Raw genomic sequence first — 22051 nt, 5'->3', positions numbered from 1 at the left:
CAAATAAAGGCAGCAGTAGAAGGAGATTCAATCTCCTCCTGCTGCTAACAGTAAAATCTGTTCGGACAGTTAAAGGCTCCAATCATACAATATTGCATGCTCCAGCTGCCGAACAGGACAAGGGGGAAAAAAAAAGAAAAGAAAAAAAAAGAGCATGGCTAGCGCAAGCAGTAATGATGCTGCTAATCCTACGTTAACTTCCTGCATCAGCAAGGCAACAGAGCGTTTTCACGGGTGTGGGAGGGGCTGCCTCTCTGAGCAGCAGAAACACGAGGAAAGCTCAAACACGCAGGCACGAAGGAAAAAAACGCTTTGGGGGTGTTTTTGGTGAGTACATAACTATATAACAAGGTTAAAACATACAAAAAGTGAATTTAGCATGATACAGCCCCTTTAAGAACCAGACTCAGAGACTTGCTGTGTCAATAAGTGAAAACAATTTTCTGAAACAATCGGGGTCTGTCGATCAGTTGGAAGGTTGGTAGTTCAATTCCCCATCTACTCCTGTCCACATGTCAGTGTCCTTGAGCACTTTAAAAGACGGTTCAACAGTGAAACACTGAAATCCAGATTACATGAGTTCATTGACACTGATCAGACCTTTTCCCCAGTTTGACGTCAGAAAATAAATTATATTTTTCTATAATAAAAAACAGGTGATAACCTGACTGAACTTCATATTATTAAAATGGAAACAGGAAGTGTCCTAATGTCTCTGTTTGTCTTCATCTGTCAGCCTGGGATATTTTCTCTGTTTTCAGCTCCACTTCTTTACTGTGTCCATAACAACAAGGAGACATTAAACAATAACAGAGAGGCAAAAAGCAACAATGAGTTGACAAAAGAATCACAAAAAGACAAACTAAGTAGAGATAAAAACATAAAAAGAAACAAAACTTAAACAGACTCAAAGATCACCTGTACACAAAAATACAAATGGTTTTAATTCCCGAAGTTTACTGATAACGTCCCTTTTTTTTTCTTTTTTTTTTAAGAGAAATTTAAACAGTTTATTGAACATTATGGACATTTTGAACATTTTAAAAACAAAGAGAAATACGGAGCCCCGGACATGACATGGTAAAAAAAAAAAATTAAATTGTGGCCACGAATTACTAATTCGTTCCCACGAATTACTAATTCGTTCCCTCGAAATAATTAAATCGTGCGCACGAATTACTAATTCGTTCCCACGAATTACTAATTCGTTCCCTCGAAATAATTAAATCGTGCGCACGAATTACTAATTCGTTCCCACGAATTAGTTATATCATTCATATACTGAACAGTTCAGTAAAGTTGGCAGCATATTGACAGATACGGACTTTCAGTCTCAATAACTCTTTAACAAAATGTCAGTAACATACAAAGGGCGCTGCATCCCATCGTTGTGAGGTGGACGATATGCTATAAGCTCATTTTTATTAAAAATATCTGTCTATCAAGCAGCAGAAACAATATTGATTTCAATCAGCACCCGGTAGTGCTGCGGGCTTCAGGGACCGTCTACAATTTACAAGACGCTGCAACAGTGAAGACAAACACCATATCCAATAAATCTGATAGGAGACAAATGAAGGTTGTAGCGATTATGGTGACACTGTAGTAAATCCCAGTGGTGGTATTACGTTTTTTTTGTTGTTGTTTTAGTTGTTGGGGTTTTTTTTTTTTTTTTTGAGCTATTTGTCTTCACGTGCGCACGATTTAATTATTTCGAGGGAACGAATTAGTAATTCGTGCGCACGATTTATTAATTCGAGGGAACGAATTAGTAATTCGTGCGCACGATGTATTAATTCGAGGGAACGAATTAGTAATTCGTGCGCACGATTTATTAATTCGTGGGAACGAATTAGTAATTCGTGGCCACAATTTAAATTTTTTTTTACCATGTCATGTCCGGGGCTCCGTAGAGAAAAGACATTTCAATGTAAATTTAACAAATCCCAAAATTAAACAAATCAAAACTATTTGTGAATGAAAGAGTCAGCAGAAGGAAAAAAACAGGATGTGAATATGTCAGTAATCAAATCTTTAAAACTGCATGACTTTTACACGGAAAACTGATTCACTTTTAATAATGGTTTGAACATAAAGACAGAAAGATTATCTTCGTCCGTTGAACTCTTTTCCACGATGATGCAGAGCAGAGAGACACATGAAAACATCAGGACCAATTTTACACCAATAAAAAGAAGCAAAAACTAAAAACCTGGTGTCTTGGTTGGTTCCTTGAAACTGGATTTTACCTTGTTGTCTCTGCCGCTTTGATTCTACTTGTCGTTTTTCTCAGACTCTTCTTCTGGTCATTTCGGGTACTTTAACATGTCTGAATCTGAACTGTTGCCTGATTCAGAGCAGGAGAGTGTTTGATGCTCCATTAATCAGACAAATCAATTTCATCTTCATACAAGTCAGTTTCAACCATTTCATTGACAGAACTGATGACCAGAGGAGCAGAGTTTGAAGAACCTGTTACATAACCGGGACTAAAGAATGGGAAGAGCTTCTCGGTGAAGGAGTAGCCAGTGAATGAATAAATCAGAGCTGCGGTGTCAGCATCATAAAAGGAGGTCAGTCCTTCTTCATAGTCCACAAAAACTCCGATTTTCCTAGGACGAGACTGAAGCTTGAGGCTGAGTAAATGTGAGTCAAATACAAAGTACTCATTGTTGTTTCGCAGACTCAAAACCAAATAACCATTCTTAGGTGTTGGTGTCTCTGTTTCCTCCCTGTCAATCGACTCTACGACTACTCCGACATCCCACTCTGTCTTTTTTCTCACCTGAACCTCAAAGTAAAATCTGCCTGAAGAGAAACTCTGCTCCCCTAAAACATAGAGAGAATACTTGAATCTCTTGGGATTTTTAGGAAGTGCTTTCCTTACATCCTCATCATGAACCTGTTTGTTGTTGTCTGACAGGTGGAGACAGTAGTTTGCTGTTTCAGGATCCAGAGTCACCTCCACTGCATACTTCTGGACCATCCTCAGCTCGGACTCAGACAGCTTCTCCCTCCTCATCTTCATGGTCTCCTCCAGCTCAGCCACGGCTCTCACCACCATCCCCTTGTACAGCGGAACACTCACACTGTCCTCCACCGAGTCCTGGACACTTGGGGCAGCAGCTTTCAGTGTTGGGAAGCTTTGGAGGAGGTGGAGGTGGTCATCAGAGCGTGACAGCTGCTCCAGCTCAGAGCTCTTCATTATCAGCTCACAGATCTCCTGGTCCAGGTCTTCCAGGAGACCGTCAGCCAGCGTCTCCTTGGCTTTGTGCTTCTCGTCGATGTCCTTGATGAGCTTCTTCAGGCCGTCCTCCGCAGCCTGCACCAGAGCCCTGAACACCTCCACACCTTCTGCTTTCTCCTCATCTGCAGACTCTTTACTGATCCTCACCGCCTCTCTGATCTCCTTCACCTTCTTATGTTTCTCTTGGATGATCTGCCTGATCTCGGCCTCCACCTTCCCCAGCTCGGCCTTCTTGGCATCGGCCTCTTCTCTCAGAGGAACAAACTGGTGGTTCTTGTGCTCTAAGACAGAGCAGAGCATGCAGACACAGGTCTGGTCGCTCTGACAGAACAGCTCCAGAGGTTTACCGTGCTGCGGACACATGCGTCCTTCCAGGTCCTCCACAGGCTCGATCAGCTGATGCCTTCTCAAGGCCAACCTGCTGCGATGAGGCTCCAGGTGAGTCTCACAGTAGGAGGTCAGACACACCAGGCAGGACTTGAGGGCCTTCACTCTGGTCCCGGTGCAGATGTCACAGAGGACGCCTCCTCCTGCAGCTCTTTGCTCTGAGCTGCCGCCGCTGGACTCCTGCTGAGCTTCACATCTCATCTGAGAAACCATCTCCTTGATGCACCTGTTGATGTCGAGCACTGGCTTCTCTTTGAAGACCTGTTTGCACATCGGACAGAAGAAGATGAGGCTGGTGTTCCAGTGCAGAGTGATACAGCTTTGACAGAAGGTGTGTCCACAGGAGGTGCTGACAGGATCCGTGAAGACATCCAGACAGATGGAGCACAGAAACTGGTCCTCAGAATGGCATCTGCTGGCTGCAGCCATGTCTACACACACACACACACACACACACACACACACACACACACACACACACACACACACACACACACACACACACACACACACACACACACACACACACACACACACACAAAGTGTCAGTCGGGTCACATGGTATTACTAAGGCCCCATTAACAGCACAATGTTTCAAGTGAAAACATGTCAAGTTTGCATTTGTGTTTCAGAAAAGTTTCAGGCTTACATGGAAATGGCAGAAACACTGAAAACAATGTGGTTAGCATACCAGGCCATGGGGTGGCACTATTGTTTGTTTTTGTGATGAAACGAAAGCTGCAAATGTAACCATGCTTCTATGAATCCCGAATGATCGCCAGATAGCAGTGCTGAAATCATAGAATGTTCCTTTTACCCATATTGCAGCTGTAGTATAGCATACCAACAATGTCCATAATACCAGCAAGCACTGAATATTAGACAGAAGAAGGTTGAGCCAGCTTTGGTAAGTTTGAACTGCTTATTGTGTTTTTGTTTTGGGGGTGGTTAAGTGCTTAGCTTTTGCTCTGCAACAATAGGGGAGGTCAGCTGACGCGGGTCGCTCCCTCTATTGGTTGCCCAAGTGAAATCAGACAGGGGCGGTGTAGCCGAGCACAGTCAGTCAAGTTGGAAACAGCTGTGACTCTGTCAGGTACTTAACGGCACAGACTGCGCTTGAGCGTCAGCCACATAGTGTGAAGACCACAGAGGGCAAAGACCTGCGAGTCTACCTGCGTGAGTCCACCGAGCAAGGACACCGGACACCAGCTACCACTACGGTCTGTCTGTCACAGTTTAATGCACAATGTGTCTCTCACGCATCCCAGTCATTCTCGGCAACTGGAAAAGACACGTAGTCCTCCGCAAACGCAATCCACATAACCTGTCCGGTCTCTCTGAAAGTGGTCCCAGCCCACAGTTACTTTTGGTCTTTGGAACTGTCAGTTAATAAGACAGAATTCATCAGTTCACTGATGAAACTCTCAGACGATCAGGTCCTAGCCCTGACTGAGACATGGATCCGCCCAGAAAACTCAACTCCACCAGCTGCACTGTCTGCGTCCGCTACCTTAAGCCACACCCCTCGCTCTACTGGCTGAGGAGGCGGTGCTGGCATTCTCATTCCAGACAACTGGTCTTTCTCCGCACTGCGGCCGTCGAGCAACAACACATCATTTGAATATCATGCTTTAATGGTCACTACTCCCATCAAAGCATATATTCTGGTTGTGTACCGCCCACCAGGGGGTAATCTGGATGGTTTTGTCTTTGAAATGGACATGTGACATCTGACATCCCTGATGATGGCACACCACTCATTGTCACAGGAGACATGAACATTCACATTGGCAGAACACAAGCACATGACTTTTTGGCGCTCATCTCCTTTTTTGCACTTGTACTGGCTCTGTGTCCTCACACCCATGAAGCTGGTAAAGCCCTTGACTTGGTGCTGACTCGTAACTGCTCCATAGCAGAGGTGACAGTAACTCCACTAGACCTGTCAGACCTTTTCTTGATAGACGTTGAGGCTGCCTTTCCACAATTGCAGACACCAACAAAGATTGTGTTCTTCCACAGAAGCCTGAAGTCCCTCACAGCAGCTCAGCTGTCTGAGGAGGTGAACTCTGTCATGTGACCACTCACACCTCTCATCACTTCCTGTTAAGCTACAGAAACACTCTGTTCCTTTCTGGCATCCTCTTTTGAAAATATCTTCTCCCTGGTGTCCAAACCAGCCAAGAAAAAACAACCAAGTCCATGGCTCTCTGAAGTTCTGAGAGAACAAAGAGCTGGCTCAGAGCAGCAGAAAGAAAGTGGCGGAAATCCCAAGAACCCACTGATTTGTCCTCATACAAACAGAAACTTGCTTCCTTTACCTCCCGCTTGCAGTCCGCAAATAAAACTTTTAATCAGAACAAGATCTGTGCAGCTTCCAATTCCAGAAAACTGTTTATGACGTTCAACTCCTTGCTTTCTCCTCCAGCTGCTCAGCTGTCCACTGAGCTGACTCCTGACATGTTTGCCTCCTTTTTCACTGAAAAGGTGGCTGCAATCAGCAACCAGTTCTCTCAGCCTGATCAACCCAGTCAGCTCAAACCCACTACTGCGCCTTCACTCTGCTCTTTTGCTCCTTTGAGCGAGGATGAGGTCTCCAGACTTCTTCTGAGCTCAAAACCTACAACATGTCGTCTCGATCCAATACCCACCAGCATCCTGCTGACCATCTTGCCCACAATCAAACCTGCTGTCACGCACATTGCCAATTCGTCCCTGAAAATCGACATTTTTCCTGCTGCTTTTAAACAAGCCCGCGTCACCCCACTACTCAAAAAGCCTCACCTCAACCCAGCCCAGGTTGAAAACTGCAGGCCAGTCTCACTTCTACCATTCCTGTCGAAAATACTGGAGCACTCAGTATTTAACCAAGTCTCTGGCCATCTGCGGAACAACAACCTACTCGGCCCTTTTCAGTCAGGCTTCAGGTGCGACTGCACTCCTTTCAGTCAAAGAATCTCTGCAGCTAGCAAGAGCTGCTGGTCCGTCCTCTGCCCTACTGCTACTGGACCTGTCTGCTGCCTTTGACACTGAGAACCATCAAGTCCTCCTCTCTACACTCTCTGAGCTCGGCATCTCAGGTTCTGTCCTGTTGTGGTTCAGGTCCTACCTCACAGGCAGATCCTTCTGAGTGTCATGGTGAGGGGAGATGTCAAACTCACATGCCCTATCAACAGGGGTCCCTCAGGGGTCTGTGGTTGGTCCCTTACTCTTCTCTCTGTACACCACCTCACTTGGTGCAGTGATTCGCTCCCACGGCTTCTCCTACCACTGTTAAGCTGATGACACTCAGCTTTCCCTCTCTCCTTTCCTCTCTCCTTTTCCACCTGACAACACGACAACTTCAGCTCAGATATCAGCATGTCTGGCTGATATCTCCACCTGGATGAAGTAACGGCACCTTCAGCTAAATATGTCTAAGACTGAACTCATGGTCTTTCCAACTTGCCTATCTGTACAGCCTCAGATCAGTGTCCAACTTCACTCGAGCCTACTTGTGCCCACAAACTCAGCCAGAAACCTGGGTGAAGACCAGCTGACCTTTCAGGTTCACGTGGCCTCAGTTTCTCGATCTTGTCGTTATGCCCTCTACAACATCAGGAAGATCAGACCCTTCCTGACCCAACAGGCCACACAACTTCTGGATCAGGCTCTCATGATGTCACGCATTGACTACTGCAACTCTCTTCTGGCAGGTCTTCTTGCATGCGCAGTCAAACCTCTACAGATGATGCAGAATGCAGCAGCACGTCTGGTCTTCAACCAGAGCTTATGCCACTCCCCTGTTCATCTCCCTTCACTGGCTTCCAGTTGCAGCCAGAATCAAATTCAAAACTCTCCTCCTGGCTTACAAAATATTTACAAGAATGGCTCCAGCCTACTTGGATTTCCTGATCCAGGTCTACTCTCCTTCACGCCCACTTCGGTCTGCATGTGAGAGACGTCTGGTTACTTCCAGCTCAGTAAGGCTCAAAATCTCCAGCCAGACTCTTCTCCTCTGTTGTTCCCAAATGGTGGAACAAACTACCAAACTCTGTGTGTTCTGCTGAGTCCCTTTCTACTTTTAAGAGACAATTGAAGACTCACTTGTTCAGAGAACACCCATGCACTTAATCCGACTCCACCACACCTTAGGGGTAGAATAAGTCAGGTTGTCCAAAACCAAGCACCTATGTAGCACTGACTAAGTTGGAAAAAAAAATGGGTGGGGGGTGGGGGGTTGGCACTTCTTCTGCAACTTGATGGCAACACCTTTGACCAATCGCACTTGAAGCACTTTTTGCACTTCCTAAAGGTTTTCCCTTATGTCTGAATTCTTGCTGGTGTTATACGTTGCTTTGGACAAAAGCGTCGGCTATAGAGTGACACTTGTACCATTTGAATGCCACCTCATTGTGGATTGATAGGCAAAGCATGTAACTCACCACATGTTTCGCTGAGGTAATGGCCAGTAAAACTGCAGTCTTTCGTGACACCCACTGTAACACACATACGCACGGATGCTGCTTGTGGAGAATGTCAGGATGGGAGCCTGCACATCCTCCTCGCTCATTCTGAATACCGGAATATCACAGGGGTGTGTCCTCAGCCCTCTCCTGCACTCCCTCTTTACTCATGACTGCACCTCCATCCACACCACCAACACCATCATCAAGTTTGCTGATGACACCATCATTGTAGGACTGATACCAAACAATGATGAGTCAGCCTACAGAAAGGAGGTCCAGCACTTGTCAGAAAGTTGTCTCAGCAACAACCTGGACCTGAGCACCAGCAAGACAAAGGAATTAGTTGTGGGTTTCAGAATATCCACACATACGGAGCACTCCGCCCTCTGTATCAACCTGAAGGAGGTAGAGAGAGTGGAGAGCTTTTGGTTCCTTGGAGTTCACATCACAGCTGACTTCACCTGGACTGTCAACATCTTCCACCAGGTGGGGAAGGCACAACAGAGACATACTGAAGCACAGCGTGGTTCACCACCTGCACTGCAGGGGCAAGAGGAATCTACAGAGGACAGGAGAAACATGCAGAAGAAGCATGGAACCTGTAGAGAACAGGACGAATCTGCAGAAGACATGAGGAACCTGCAGAGGACAGGAGGAACCACCAGTGAGTGGTCAGGACAGTTGAGAAAATTATTGAGGCCACACTATGTGTCCTAGAGGACATTTACGAGGGTGTACCCAAAAGTAACCGGAATTTGGTTGTAACTTTTTATTTCTGACATTTCAAAATAAAACATCACAGTCGCCTTCAAAATAATCTCCATTCGCATTAATGCAGCACTCCAGCCGTGTCTCCCACTTCACGAATATCGTGACACCCATGTGTAATTGTGCCATTCAGGGCCGGCTGCGATTTGTCTTTCACCTCCTTCACATCTGTAAACCGCTGTCCCTTCAGCTCCTTCTTCAACTTGGGGAACAAGAAAAAGTCACTCAGGGCTACATCTGGCGAATAAGGTGGATGGGAGAGGAGATTCATCTCATTCTTCGCCAGAAACTGCGTGACGCGCAGCGCCGTGTCCGCTGGCGCTCTGTGGTGGATCAACCGGGCTCCACTCTGCCACTACGCTCTGCTTCCTCCTCACATCCTCACGGAGCCGTCTGAGGACTTCCATGTAGTAGTCCTGATTTACAGTCTGACCTGGAGGGACAAACTCGCTGTGGACTATACCCTGGACAGCGAAAAAGCAGCTCAGCATTGTTTTCACTGCTGAGCGGACCTGACGCGAGGACATCCGGCCCTTTTTAAACCACCTGAACCACTCATGGACCTGATTCTTCCCCAGAGCATCATCCTTGTAGGCTTGCTGCAACAAGGTGAGTGTTTCTGCTGCTGTTTTTTCCCAGCAAAAGGCAGAATTTAATGTTTGCGCGCTGCTCTGGCTTCCCAGTCAATGTCGCCATTTTGGAAAAAATCGCAGACCGCCGCTGCACTCTGTTACTATAAATAGCGCCTGACAGGCGTCAGTGTCACTCTCGGAGCTCAGATTTCTCACAGATGTGCATGAGGCTTACCTGCAGCACATCTGACGGCCAGAAGTTAGAACTCATTATTATTATTGTTTTCTGACCAAATTCCGGTTTCTTTTGGGTAACCCCCTCGTACATTGGCTGACTCAAGAAGGACACACTCATGAATAATCCCACCCACCCTGGACATTCCCTGTTCTCCCCTTTACCTTCCAGAAAAAGATATCGGGCATTAAAAAGCAGAATAAACTGTCTGAAGCACAGCTTCTACCCACAGGCAGTGAAAGCCATCACCCCAGTTGCACTCTGACTGCACTCAACTCCTAATGTCCTGCAGCAACAAAAATGTGAAGCATCTTGGTAACAATACAGGACAGGCACCTGTTGTGGCCTGCAGGTTTGTTAAACATCAACCTGCCCAGGGTGGAAATTAGCATTCTGCTATAACCTGGCACCAAGCATCTCTCCTCTTTTGGTTAATGTTTTGTTTTGCACTGTCCCTGACAAATAAATGCATACCATACCGTACATCGACCATATGGTGGTACTGCACCAGAGCGCAGGTGTTCCTGCTTCTGTGTGTCATTTGAAGGTTTCTTCAAACCTCTCCTTAAACACCGTCACTAGTGGAGCTGTGTGTCTGACTCCTATCAGCTACCATTAAGTCTCCATTAAGGTCCTCATGTTACCATGGTGTTCACAGGAGTGCTTTGGGGGGGGGGTTGTGATGCCTTGGATCTTGGGGTACGCGGCTGGGGCGCTGGGGGACCGCTGGCCTGGGGCGGGTAGCCACCCGTGTGGGCTGGTTCGCCTGGGTATGGTCATGGCCCTCTGCCTGGGTGGATGGGCTCAGCTCTTGGGGTCTTGGGCCCTGGGCTCTCAGCTCTACCCGCCCTGGGCCTCCGGTGCCCGGGGGGGGGAGCTCCTGCCGGTCATAGCTCCCTGGGGCCCGGGACCCGTGGCCGCCGGGGGTCCCGGCTGGGGCTTTCCTCTGCGTACTTCTGGACATCTGCCTGGTGGAGTGACTCAGATCTGGGCTCTGGGGTGGTTGCCGGTTGTCTGGGCCCTGAAGGCCTCTCTGGCCTGCTTCTGGTCTTCTCAGGGGTCAGAGGTCATATATGCATGATCGCTATCACACCTGTATGATCACGCTGATCTTTAATCACTCTTCACATTCTGCATGTGGACTTGGTTACCTGTTTTTCTTGTGGTGGGTTAGAAAAACAGTGATGCGTAGTAGGCCTCTCCTGATGCTCTTGTGTAATTTCATACCTGAATCCTCAGAGTCACGCCCCAGTTTACCACCAGCTATATTCTCCAACAAAGGTACGTTGGATGCACTCTGTCATATCTTTAGGTAGGTGCAGTAGACGATTGTCTGGAGTGTCGATTTTAATATTTTAATTCTTCACACTGTACACTGCTGACTTTGCTCACAGATCTGCTGCGTGTCATGTGCAGAAGTATTCAGATGACACTGCGATTGTGGCATGTGTGAAGGGTAGGGATGAAAAGGAGTACAGGGAGCTCATCGCGGGATTCACCACCTGGAGCAGGGACAATGGTCTCATTCTGAACACCTCTAAGACGAAGGAGATGATCATTGACTTTGGCAGGAAGCCCTCTCATCAACCTGTCATCATCGACGGAGAGAGTATTGAGGTTGTTCACACCTATAAATACTTGGGTGTGCACCTTGACCACAAACTGGACTGGTCAGAGCAATCTCGGGCCCTGTATAAGAAAGGACAGAGCAGGCTGTTTTTCCTGAGGAGACTTAAATCCTTTGACGTGTGTGGTGACATGCTGTACATTTTCTACCAGTCTGTTGTGGCAAGTGCTGTTTTCTTTGGGGTTGTCTGTTGGGGCGGCAGTATGACAAAAAGAGACAGCAATCGGCTGGACAGACTGATCAAGAGGTGTGTGTCTGTGATGGGGAGGAAGGTGGACTCTGTTGGAGCAGTCTTGGAGAGGAGGATGGGGGCTCTAATGCAGAGTATCTTGAGGAACTCCAAACATCCACTGCACGACACAGTTGCAGCTCAAAAAAGTGAGCGGAGTAACAGGCTCCTGTCATTGCGCTGCAGAACTGAGCGCTTCAAGAGGTCGTTCATCCCCTCAGCAATCAGGCTGTATAACAGATGTGCCTGAGCCAAACCAAGTACAATCCGAGCACTTGTATTTATTGTACTGTTATTTATTTGCATGTGTATGATCTGTGTGCTGCTGGACACTGGAATTTCTCCCTTGGGAGATTAATAAAGTTTTTATCTATCTATCTATCTATCTATCTATCTAATAATAAGACTGTCATATCTTTGCACTCTCTTCCCTCCCTTCACTTTTGTTGTTGTTTGCTTGTTTGTTCAAAAGTTTCTTTCTTCTACTTTCTTCCACTTTTCTGTCTTTTTACATGTCTTTCTGTCCCCCTGTCAGTCCAGCAATATCATGTATCAGTACTCAAAATAAGAAAGCATGATAACAAGAGGAGCTTGATAATAACAAGCTCCTCTTGGAAGAGCAAATCTGTCGGGCACATAACAGCAGCCAGACTTCCATTCTGCTGCTTCCATCCTGGACAGGATCAGGTTGAAAAAAAATAAAGAAAAAAAATACATGCTTCCTGTAGGGCATGTCATCAGGAAATACTCCATTAATTTCCGTTGTTATGCAGATGATGATACACAAATTTACTTATCTATGAAGCCAGATGACACTGGTCAACTTGTCAAACTAGAAGCTTTTCTTAAAGACATAAAAACCTGGATGAGTTCTAATTTTCTTCCCCTCAGATACTCAGATAAAACAGAAGTTATTACATTTGGCCCAAAACATCTGAGAGAAAAATTATCTAAACAAAGAGTGACTCTGGATGGTGTCACTTCAGCCACCAGTAACACTATGAGGAACCTGGGAGTGACCTTTGACCAGGACTACTCTTTCAACTCCCACATTAAACGGGTCTGCAGGACCTCCTTCTTTCACCTGCATAGTATTTCTTATACCCCTTTCACACTGGCCAAAAAACCCGTTTAAACCCGCTAATTAACTGGGTCCTCAAGGCAGTGTGAAAGCGTTCACTCGGCATTAGACCCGGGTTTTTCAACCCTGCAATCAACGCGGGTTTTTAGTGGGTCGCTACTATCGGCTTTTTATTGAGAGGGGCGAAAGGGAGTGTGAAAGGCAGACACGAGTCAACGTGGTAACTTACGTGATGACGTTGACGCAGCCTGACTACGTTAGCGCGCTAGTTGTTGTTTCTAGACACAGCGTGAGATTTCCATCGTCAAGATGACCCAGTATTGGCAATATAGCGAGACCAGAGAGCTCCTATGGATCCGTGGGGAAGAGGAGATTTGTCTACAGATAACGGGGACTGAGCTCTAGTCCGTTGTTTACTTTCGCTTTGCTCCGTCGTACTGATGATGTCATCAACGTGGGACACTATCGGCGCAGGAAAACGCAGCAACTCGGCTCGCCAGCAGGCGGGTCTGCAGGCAGTGTGAAAGGACTCAAAAGGCGATTATTAGCGGGTCGAAAACATGGGTCGACCCGCTAGTTGCAGTGGGAAAAGGCTATAAAAGGAACAGTGTTTGGAGGGTTACTTTTAAAATGTATTAACCTACAGATCACTGATTACATGTCCTAAAATGTAGTCTGTAACGTATTCCCTTGGATTAGTCAAGGAAAGTAATGTATTCTAAATATTTTTGGATTACTTTTACTTTACGTCAAATTAGTCTAGTGCAGTGGTTTCTAAATGTTTTGTGCCAAAGGACGAGTAAGAAACTCAAGGCACATGTATTATACCAAATAGCCTTGCTTGAAAAAAAGGTCAAAAAATCAGTGGACACCTGCAAAAAGCTGCTCAGTAAACATAGAAAGAGTTTGATCGCTGTAATAGTTAATGAAGACTTTTCTATTGGTTTTTGGGGAGAGTGTAAATAGTCCTGGACATGCCACTTGTTTGTCAAATGTAAATAAAACGTGACATTTTATTAAAATCTAATTTCGAATTTAAAATCCGTCCTTTAACCTATAAAGCTCTAATCAACCAGGCCCCATCATATCATAAAGAGCTGCTAGTCCCATATTGCCCCAGGACAGGTCTGGCCCTGGGCATAGGCAACCGAGGCGACTGCCTAGGGCGCCATGTCGCAGAAGGGGAATTGCAGGCCCAAAATTTACATATATACCTATATATATATATATATATATATATATATATATAAGGGTGTCAATGTCTACACGTGTAAACGTGTACATGGATAATAAATCATAACCTTAAGAAAAATCAATAACTGTGTACACTCATTTTACTCTTTTTTTTTTTTTTGAAAAGCTGTTCTGTGCCCCCTTGTGGGTGTATTTAAGCACAGCAATCATGGCTTGTGGTAAATTTTCAAGGTGTGGTGTTTAATCATTCTTCAGTTTCAGTGCATTTCTAAACTAGATCGCAATGGGCGACCTTAAATTTCCCCCAAGCCGCAGCCATTAAACAGCACTAGTTAGTTTATTTTCCTGTTAATCATGTATATTGTTAATCACTAATTGGTGGCTACTAAGACCCGCCTCCGCGGGCCACTTTTTCAACACTCCAAGCTGTTTATTTTTTATTGCAGATAATTTATAGAAAATTCATAGAAAATGAAGCGCGTACATTGTCAGTATATTATCATTTATTATCAGAGTTCATTGAGCCCTTTTTTTAATGTTTCTTTGTTTCTGTTGTTTTTATTTATCCACAATTGCCCCTTGGGGACAAATAAAGTTTTTTTTCGAATTTGAATTTGAATGGAGTGTTTGTGATGAAATATAAATGCTAACAATCAACTTAGAATTATAAAAAAAATCCTTAGTTACTTAATGACACATTAAAAAAAATAAAAAGAAGAAGAAGCAATTTTTCCAACAATCACTTATCGGGTCCCCAAACTTGACCAAGATCTTATCAGAGTTTCCCCTGGGAGTAGTACTTAAAAATTTCCAAACACGTCATTACAAACATATTATTGAAGTTGTTTCATTTTACCCACATTATAGAGGATCCTCCCCCCACTAACTGATGTCACACCGCACAAAGTCACGAAGGAGTCAACATATATAAGTGGACATGTATATGTAATTACAAATACATAAGTAGAATACATAAGCATGTGTAAAAGACACAAACAAGAATGTTCATTTGTGTCAGAAATAGAATCATTGGCTGTTTCTATCTGATGAAGCTTATAGATCAGCTGATACCAGCTGTGGACAGCAGGTGGCTGCATTGGACCGTGACTGTTTCTAGCATATATCATTCCTATTTTCTTGAACAACTATTAACCAACACATTAAAGTCTGAGCCACTTTGTAATATTTACTGTGGTTTTTAAACTGATTCTGCATTTCAAGGAGGTTGAGGATCCTTCCTGTAGACTGACTCACACAGTGCCATGATCCACCCATCTCACTTCAGGACTCACTTTACCAATCAGATAGTGACTTTTATCTGCACTAACCAGCAAAATAACTCTTCTACTTTATCCAAAACGCCTCACTGACCTCACAGAAGTTTCAAGCCTTTGAAGCCTCGTGTGATCAGGAAATGTGGAGTCAGACTAAAGTAAAGGGAAACACAGAACCAGAGAAAGACCACCAACCTGCTGGAGGGAGGCACGAGGAGCTGGACTCACTGCTGTTTGGATCCCTGGAGCTGGAAGTGGCTTCAGACTGGAAGTGTTTCAGCTCTCTCTCACTTTCGTTTCTGTGAAGTCAGGTTGGAAGCTGTGGGAGGGACCATGGTCCCTCAGAGCTCTGTGATTGGCTCACAGCCATGAGTGAAAGAGCAGCAGCAACATGCCAAGACTTGATCTCAGGAGACATAAAGTCAGTTTCATGAGAAAAAGTGTCAACAACGGTCTGATGGCTTCTTGTACTGTAATGTGAACATTAGTAAAGACAGGAGCCTTCACACTGAGGTGTAGAGAAACTCAGTCCTCCTCACCAGTGATCTGCTCTCTGACTTTCACCACCTGCTGGATCAGAAACCTGCAGCAGTGCTGATAACAAACCAGCAGTACTCAGAAGAAGCGCTTCAAACTTTGAGGCTGCTCCAGATGAACTTTGAGAAAAAGAACTCCAGAAAGAGAAGCAACATGGTGGGTGAGAGGGGAAGAAAACAGACGTAACAATGTTGTGTTTCCCTCTGTGTCGACTGGATCTCAGAAACTGAGATGGATCTTTGGTAAACGCCGCATCCCAGCAGCTTTCAGATCCAGCATCATCCCCAGACACACATTACACCTTCGAAAGACTGTACACACTGCACCAACAATGACTTTTATTCACTAGACTCTGTACAAGCCTGGTGATGTTATTCAGATTTATCTGGTTATCGGAAAACTAATTTCTGGTTTACTTCCTGTTCCAGTCATTATGGCGGCGATATGAATCTACATCAACACAGGGCTTGTGGACATTCAGTTTGATTTCTGTAGTGTCAAATGAAACATTGGTCATTTATTGACGGTGATGCGAGAAACTGTGTTAAAACAAGTAGTGTTGCAATTTTTTTAGAAAAAAATAATCTAGTTATTTTTTTCTAGCGCCACAATGCCATAACCACTACACGAGGTGCAGATCTGTTACTGTAGTTCACTGCATTCAGTTTTGTTTTTCCTCCTGTGATGACATCATTAAAACTGATGCCACGTTCTCAGTCAGGAAAGTTCAAATGACATCAATTAAATTCAATTTTATTTATAAAGTACCAGTTACAACACAGTCATTTCTAGACATCACCGTACAGAAAGAAGTAATCATATTGGTGCAAAGTGGCATGACAGAGATACAGCCATAGAGCCCTGATCATTCAAAGGCAGCGTTTAAAATGGAAAACACTTACATCAATTGTGTTTTCTTATCCTTTCACAAATGGTTAAATGCTATCTACAGTTACAAATCAAATTTGATTGGTGTCTCCTCTCATATTATCACACAGCAACATTTGAGTCATTTAGATTAATGTAGCATCTCCTGTTTAAAATGTATTATGTCAAGAGTTCATTTATTTCATTAATCATATGTTCAGTTCTGTAATAAATCACTGAACATGCATCTTAAAGTCGTCAGGGTCCTGTCTGTCCTGCATGTCTGTCTGCTCCTGTACTCCGTCTGTGTCTTTTAACCCGTCCTGTTGCTTGTGGTTAGTTTTGCAACCTGCCTGTGTCTCCTGTTGTTCATGTCCCTCTCTGGGTCCCTGGGTCGTTAATTTGATGTCCATCATCTGTTGTCTTCAGCCTCATATGTTCCCACCCTGTTAACCAATCACGTCCCGTCTCATTCCCATGCCACGTCTTTAGATTTGTCTCTCTTATTTGCGAGTTCAGTTTTTGTGAGATCTGTTCCACTGCCTGCCTGTTACCTGTTTCCAGAGGTGGACAGTAACGAAGTCAATATATTTGAGTGTTGTACTTAAGTACTTTATTTAAGGATCTGGTCTTTACTGAGCATACTGTTTTTGGGAAACTCATGACTTTCACTCCAATACATTTGAGAGCCAAATATTTTAACTCCACTACATTTCTATGAAGAATCTTACTTCTCGTTCCTTTTAAGAATAGCTTTGAAGATATCTGATGAAATGTATTTTCTCTTGTAAAATATAATGTGTGAGGAAGAAACTTTGTGTAGAACCAGACTCAGAGGAGGAGCAAGTAAGTGAACCCCGAACTGCTCTCGATGGATGAACTGAGCTCCTTACTTGGCCGCCGCCTTCATTGGGGTGTGAGTGTGTGTGTGAATGGATGAATGTGACTGACAGTGTGAAGCGATTTAAAGGCTGTTCAACAGTGAAACTCTGAAATCCAGATATCATCAGTTCATGACACCGATCAGGCCTTTTCCCCAGTTTTAAGCCAGAAAATAAATTATTTTTTTCAATAATAAAAAACAGGTGATAACCTAACTGAACTTTGTATAATTAAGTCGGAAACAGGAAGTGTCCTAATGTCTCTGTCTGCCTGGGATATTCACTCTGTATCCACATGGGGGCGCTGTAGGGACGTGGACAGCTTGTGGTGGGGGACCAGCAGGGGGCGTCCTGCTGTGATGGAGTGTGTCCTGTCTGCTGGAGCTGCTCAGTGCAGACTGACTCCAGAAGCTTCCATTGGAGTGTGTTTCCAGGTGTAACCCGGTTTCAGCGCTCCGACACTCTGAACTCCAGATGACTGATGGACAACACGGGTGAAATGCTTCAGGTTTTCAGTCCACGCTCCAGTTTCACTCTTCCAGGAGGCTGTAAATCTTCTCTTCTGATTCAGGGCTTCCTTATGTGATTGTTGGTGAAACAGCCTCCTGATTGGCTGACACAGATGGAGCAGTGAGGGGAAGGACCTGCCACCACACACACGTTTGAACTTCTGTAGTTGTGAGGACATTCATTGACACGATGCATTTCCTTGCCCCTTACCCTAACCCTAACTATCAAAAATAAATGTCTAAACCCCACCCATGCCCATACCCTAAACGTAACTTTAACCTAATTTTAATCTTAAACCTAAAAATCAAGTCTTAACCCTAAAAACGTTCTGTTGAAAAGTGAGGACCGTCCTCACTCTGTTGGGTTAAAACTCATTCTGGTCCTCACTCACCAAGAAAACACACACACACACACACACACACACACACACACACACACACACACACACACACACACACACACTTTTGTCTTTCAATCCTTGTGAGGAGCTTCCATTGACTCCCATTCATGTCTAACTCCTAACCCTGACCCTTATCCTAACCCTAACCCAAACTACAACACAGCCTAACCCTAAAGAAATGTTTTTGCACTTTTACTTTTTTCACTAACAACAACATGGTCAAGAAAACACTGTTTCTCCTCATTAGGACCGGAAAAAGGTCCCCACAAGGCACATCGTGCCAGGTTTTCCTATCCTTGTGGGGACATTTGGTCCCCACAAGGATAGGAAAACGCGTGCGCATGTGCACACACACACACACACAAACACACACACACACACACGCGCGCACACACACACACACACACACACACACACACACACACACACACACACACACACACACACACACACACACACACAGGTCTTGCTGACTCAGCCTCCTCCTCCTTACTGTCCAGTGTGGTTGCCGTGGCGACTGTGTCACATGATCACTGGAAGCTGATCAATTAAATCCTCTTCAGCTCTGATGAATTCATTGATTAGAAGCTCTAATGGACGTCATCTTCAACAAGCCATTAGCTAATTAACTGGAGGTCCGCAGTGTGTGTGTGTGTGTGTGTGTGTGTGTGTGTGTGTGTGTGTGTGTGGATGAAATACATTCCTATAATAGTGCTGTATTTTGATGTGGATGAAATTCATTTCAGATTATTCCAAATATAAAACCTCCAGGTTTCAGGTTACAGTCTACTCTGATCAAACTGATACCCCTTTCACACTGCAACTAGCAGGTCGACCCGTGTTTTCGACCCGCTAATAATCGCCTTTTGTGTCCTTTAACACTGGCTGCAGACCCGCGTCGAACCGCCTGCTGGCGAGCCGCGTCGCTGCGTCTTTCCGCGCTGATAGTGTCCCGCGTTGATGACATCATCAGCGCGACGGAGCAAAGCGAAAGTAAACAATGCAGTGGAACACCGTTACCTGTAGACGAATCTCCTCTTCCCAACGGATCCAGAGGAGCTCTTGATGAAGGAAATCTCACGCTGTGTCCAGAAACAACTAGCGCGCTAACGTAGCCACGCTGTGTCGACGTCATCACGTAAGTTACCGCGTCGACTCGCGTCTGCCTTTCACACTCCCTTTCGCCCCTCCCACTAAAAAGCCGATCGTAGCGACCCGCTAAAAACCCACGTCGATTGCAGGGTTAAAAAACCCGGGTCTAATGGCGAGTGAACACTTTCACACTGCCACGAGGACCCGGTTAATTAGCGGGTTTAAACGGGTTTTTTGGCCAGTGTGAAAGGGGTATGAGTCTACAAAGCAACAATTTCAAGTGAAAACACAAAACTTTGGTTGCATTTTGTGTGTCCATTTACACCACAACAGCACTCAGGGCCATCGACAACACAACTTTTTAAAAAAGCCTCCCAAGATGGAACTTTTTGACAATGCCTGGTGCTTCAGCCTGCTACTGGAGTCAGCAGTTTCCTGAAACATGAACAATAGTGTTGTATAAACGGGGTTTCAATCACATTGATCATCCCAGATCTGTGTCTGTGGAGTGATCCCTGTGTGTGTGTGTGTGTGTGTGTGTGTGTGTGTGTGTGTGTGTGTGTGTGTGTGTGTTCTGGATGTTATTTCGGCTCACTCCTCCATGGTGACTGTTGTTGCCAGTCACTGTGAATAGACCGGTCCGATGGGATGTGTCTATCACCTACTAGCAGCCTCCCTCCACAGACGTTGGGGACTCTTGTGGAATATTTCTGGTAAGTGTCTAATCTCTGGATGCCACTGTCCCTTATTTGTCCCCCACTGGGACGTGCGACCTAAATACGAGTGATGAACAACACATCTCGGTCCGGTCTACTCCCTGGAGAGGGAACGCTACCAGTTCCTGAGAGCTGTCGGGTCCACAAGGACACCTTTGATTACCAGAAAAATAAAGTCTAAAAATGTAAATAAGAGATTAGAAATGGTTAAGAGTGATAATTAGAATGGACTCCCTGTCCTCGGATCTCTGGAGAACGACTCTTCATTTGCTCCTGAGGGATCCAGAGGATTTTCATCTGTAGAGCAAAAACACTGGCAGCCTCATTATCTGCAGCTCGGCTCCGTCTAAAGTCTGGACTCAGACCGCAGAGGGAGGCATTACAGTTACTAGTTACTGATTAAAGGTAATGGGATTACTTCAGTTACTGAACATACAATGTAACTAGTACGTGTATGTCTATAGATCAGTGAATGCTAGACAGACAGACAGATGTGTGTTTAGAAACTGATGATTCAGTGTGTTCTCCCGTTTATATTTCAGAGTTAATTTGGTAGAGTGGCTGTGTGTGTGTGTGTGTGTGTGTGTGTGTGTGTGTGTGTGTGTGTGTGTGTGTGTGTGTGTTGGTGCTGATGTATTTGTGGAGTCATATGAATATCAGACCTTGTGAGGACGTTTGAAGAGAAACTACTTTTAACCTGATTACTTAAACTTCACTCAGGAAAGATTTTGGAAAATGACGTTTGTTGAATGTGAGAAGATTTAAAGAGTTAAGATATCTTTTAAAATGTAGACTCATGTATGGTAGAATGTGGAATGTTTTTAGGAGATTTAGGGTTTTTGGACTTGAAAAACAGACAGACCTAGAAAACTAAGGCATCTGTGTGTGTGTGTGTGTGTGTGTGTGTGTGTGTGTGTGTGCTTCAACCTCTCTAATTTTACTTCACTCTTCATCCCAGTGGGTGAAATAAAGACAAGAAGCCTCGTGGCACTTTTCCATTACACTTTAGTGAAATCACACAAATATACAAACTCAGCAGAAGGCAATGGCAATGATATAAAAACTGACACAGGCTATTACATGAAGATTCTTCATCATCATCATCATCATTACATTTCAACTCAGCAAAAATAAAAACAAGGCAATGGCGAATGGTATCAAAAAATGGGCCCTGACTACATCCTGGAGAGCATCAAGGCGACGTGTGTTTCTGCACCAGCAGCGATCGAGAACACAAAGCAGAAAACGTGTTTTTTTGTTTTTGTTTTTTTTTTCCAGGCAGAGTGATGAATGGCGGCGGCGGCGAGCCAGCGGCGGCAGATCGGGAGGCTTCGAGGAGAATCAGCAGCCGTGAGGATCTGATTCTGTAGTTGGGAACATTTGAGAACAAGCTGCTGGTTTTGATCGGTTTGTCGATATGAGGTAGAACTGCCCACCTCCACCTGACGGAGCTACACGTTCAGCTTCATGTCTCCCTCTAGTGGTGGGAGGAACAACAGCAGCAGTGTCAAGTCTAAATATGATGGATTCCTCAAACTTATGATTCTTTTTCTGTAAAGTCGAAAACAAAATAATGAATCACAGAGGATGTTAAATATTCATAACAAAAAAAAACTAAACTCAATCAGTTGTCTATCGGGGATAATTTGGATGAATTTAAGCATATCAATCAATCTCGTCCTAAAGTTTCTTTAAAAGTTCTTCATCAAAGCCTCGCGATCCGACCGCCGGCGTTCCCGAAGCGCCGCCTGTATGAACAATCCCATCCTCAACTAAGACACAAGATTCAGCGTGAGCGGCGCCTCTCGGCCGGCGGCCGCACGGAGACATCGGCACCGCGCCGCGGCTGAGGAGCTCCCGCTCAGAATATCAATAATAGTTATAACTGTAGGAATAATAATCATATTATGGTACAATAAAGACATCTGACTCCCCGTTCAGGCTCCGACGGGAGTCCAGTGATTCGCTGTTGCTATGATACAATGA

At 45.0% G+C, this 22051-nt stretch overlaps 1 protein-coding gene and 1 long non-coding RNA gene across 4 annotated transcripts in view; one reads left to right on the top strand and one right to left on the bottom strand.

Annotated features, from left to right (window-relative positions):
• LOC115408253 (zinc-binding protein A33-like) overlaps nucleotides 1–15422 on the bottom strand; it is a 24584-nt gene extending 9162 nt beyond the window's left edge. The window contains exons 1-3 of one of the 3 annotated variants that reach the window (XM_030118900.1): nucleotides 15258–15422; nucleotides 3989–4065; nucleotides 1808–3895 (exon numbers count right to left, since the gene is read on the bottom strand). In XM_030118900.1, the coding sequence (XP_029974760.1) occupies nucleotides 2381–3895; nucleotides 3989–4063 (1590 nt within the window). In that variant the 5' untranslated portion in view covers nucleotides 4064–4065; nucleotides 15258–15422 and the 3' untranslated portion in view covers nucleotides 1808–2380. Of the gene's footprint in view, nucleotides 1–1807; nucleotides 4066–15257 lie in introns of those variants that run through there. The other 2 variants (XM_030118899.1, XM_030118898.1) reach the window with 2 other exon arrangements.
• Nucleotides 7585–22051, top strand: LOC115408280 (uncharacterized). Its single transcript, XR_003933755.1, has 3 exons — nucleotides 7585–7596; nucleotides 8752–8753; nucleotides 21764–22051. It is a non-coding gene; the product is annotated as an uncharacterized LOC115408280 (long non-coding RNA).

The sequence above is a fragment of the Salarias fasciatus genome, chromosome 20 (assembly GCF_902148845.1).
Source record: "Salarias fasciatus chromosome 20, fSalaFa1.1, whole genome shotgun sequence".
NCBI lineage: Eukaryota > Metazoa > Chordata > Actinopteri > Blenniiformes > Blenniidae > Salarias > Salarias fasciatus.
This window is presented reverse-complemented; position numbering and strand designations above follow the sequence as displayed.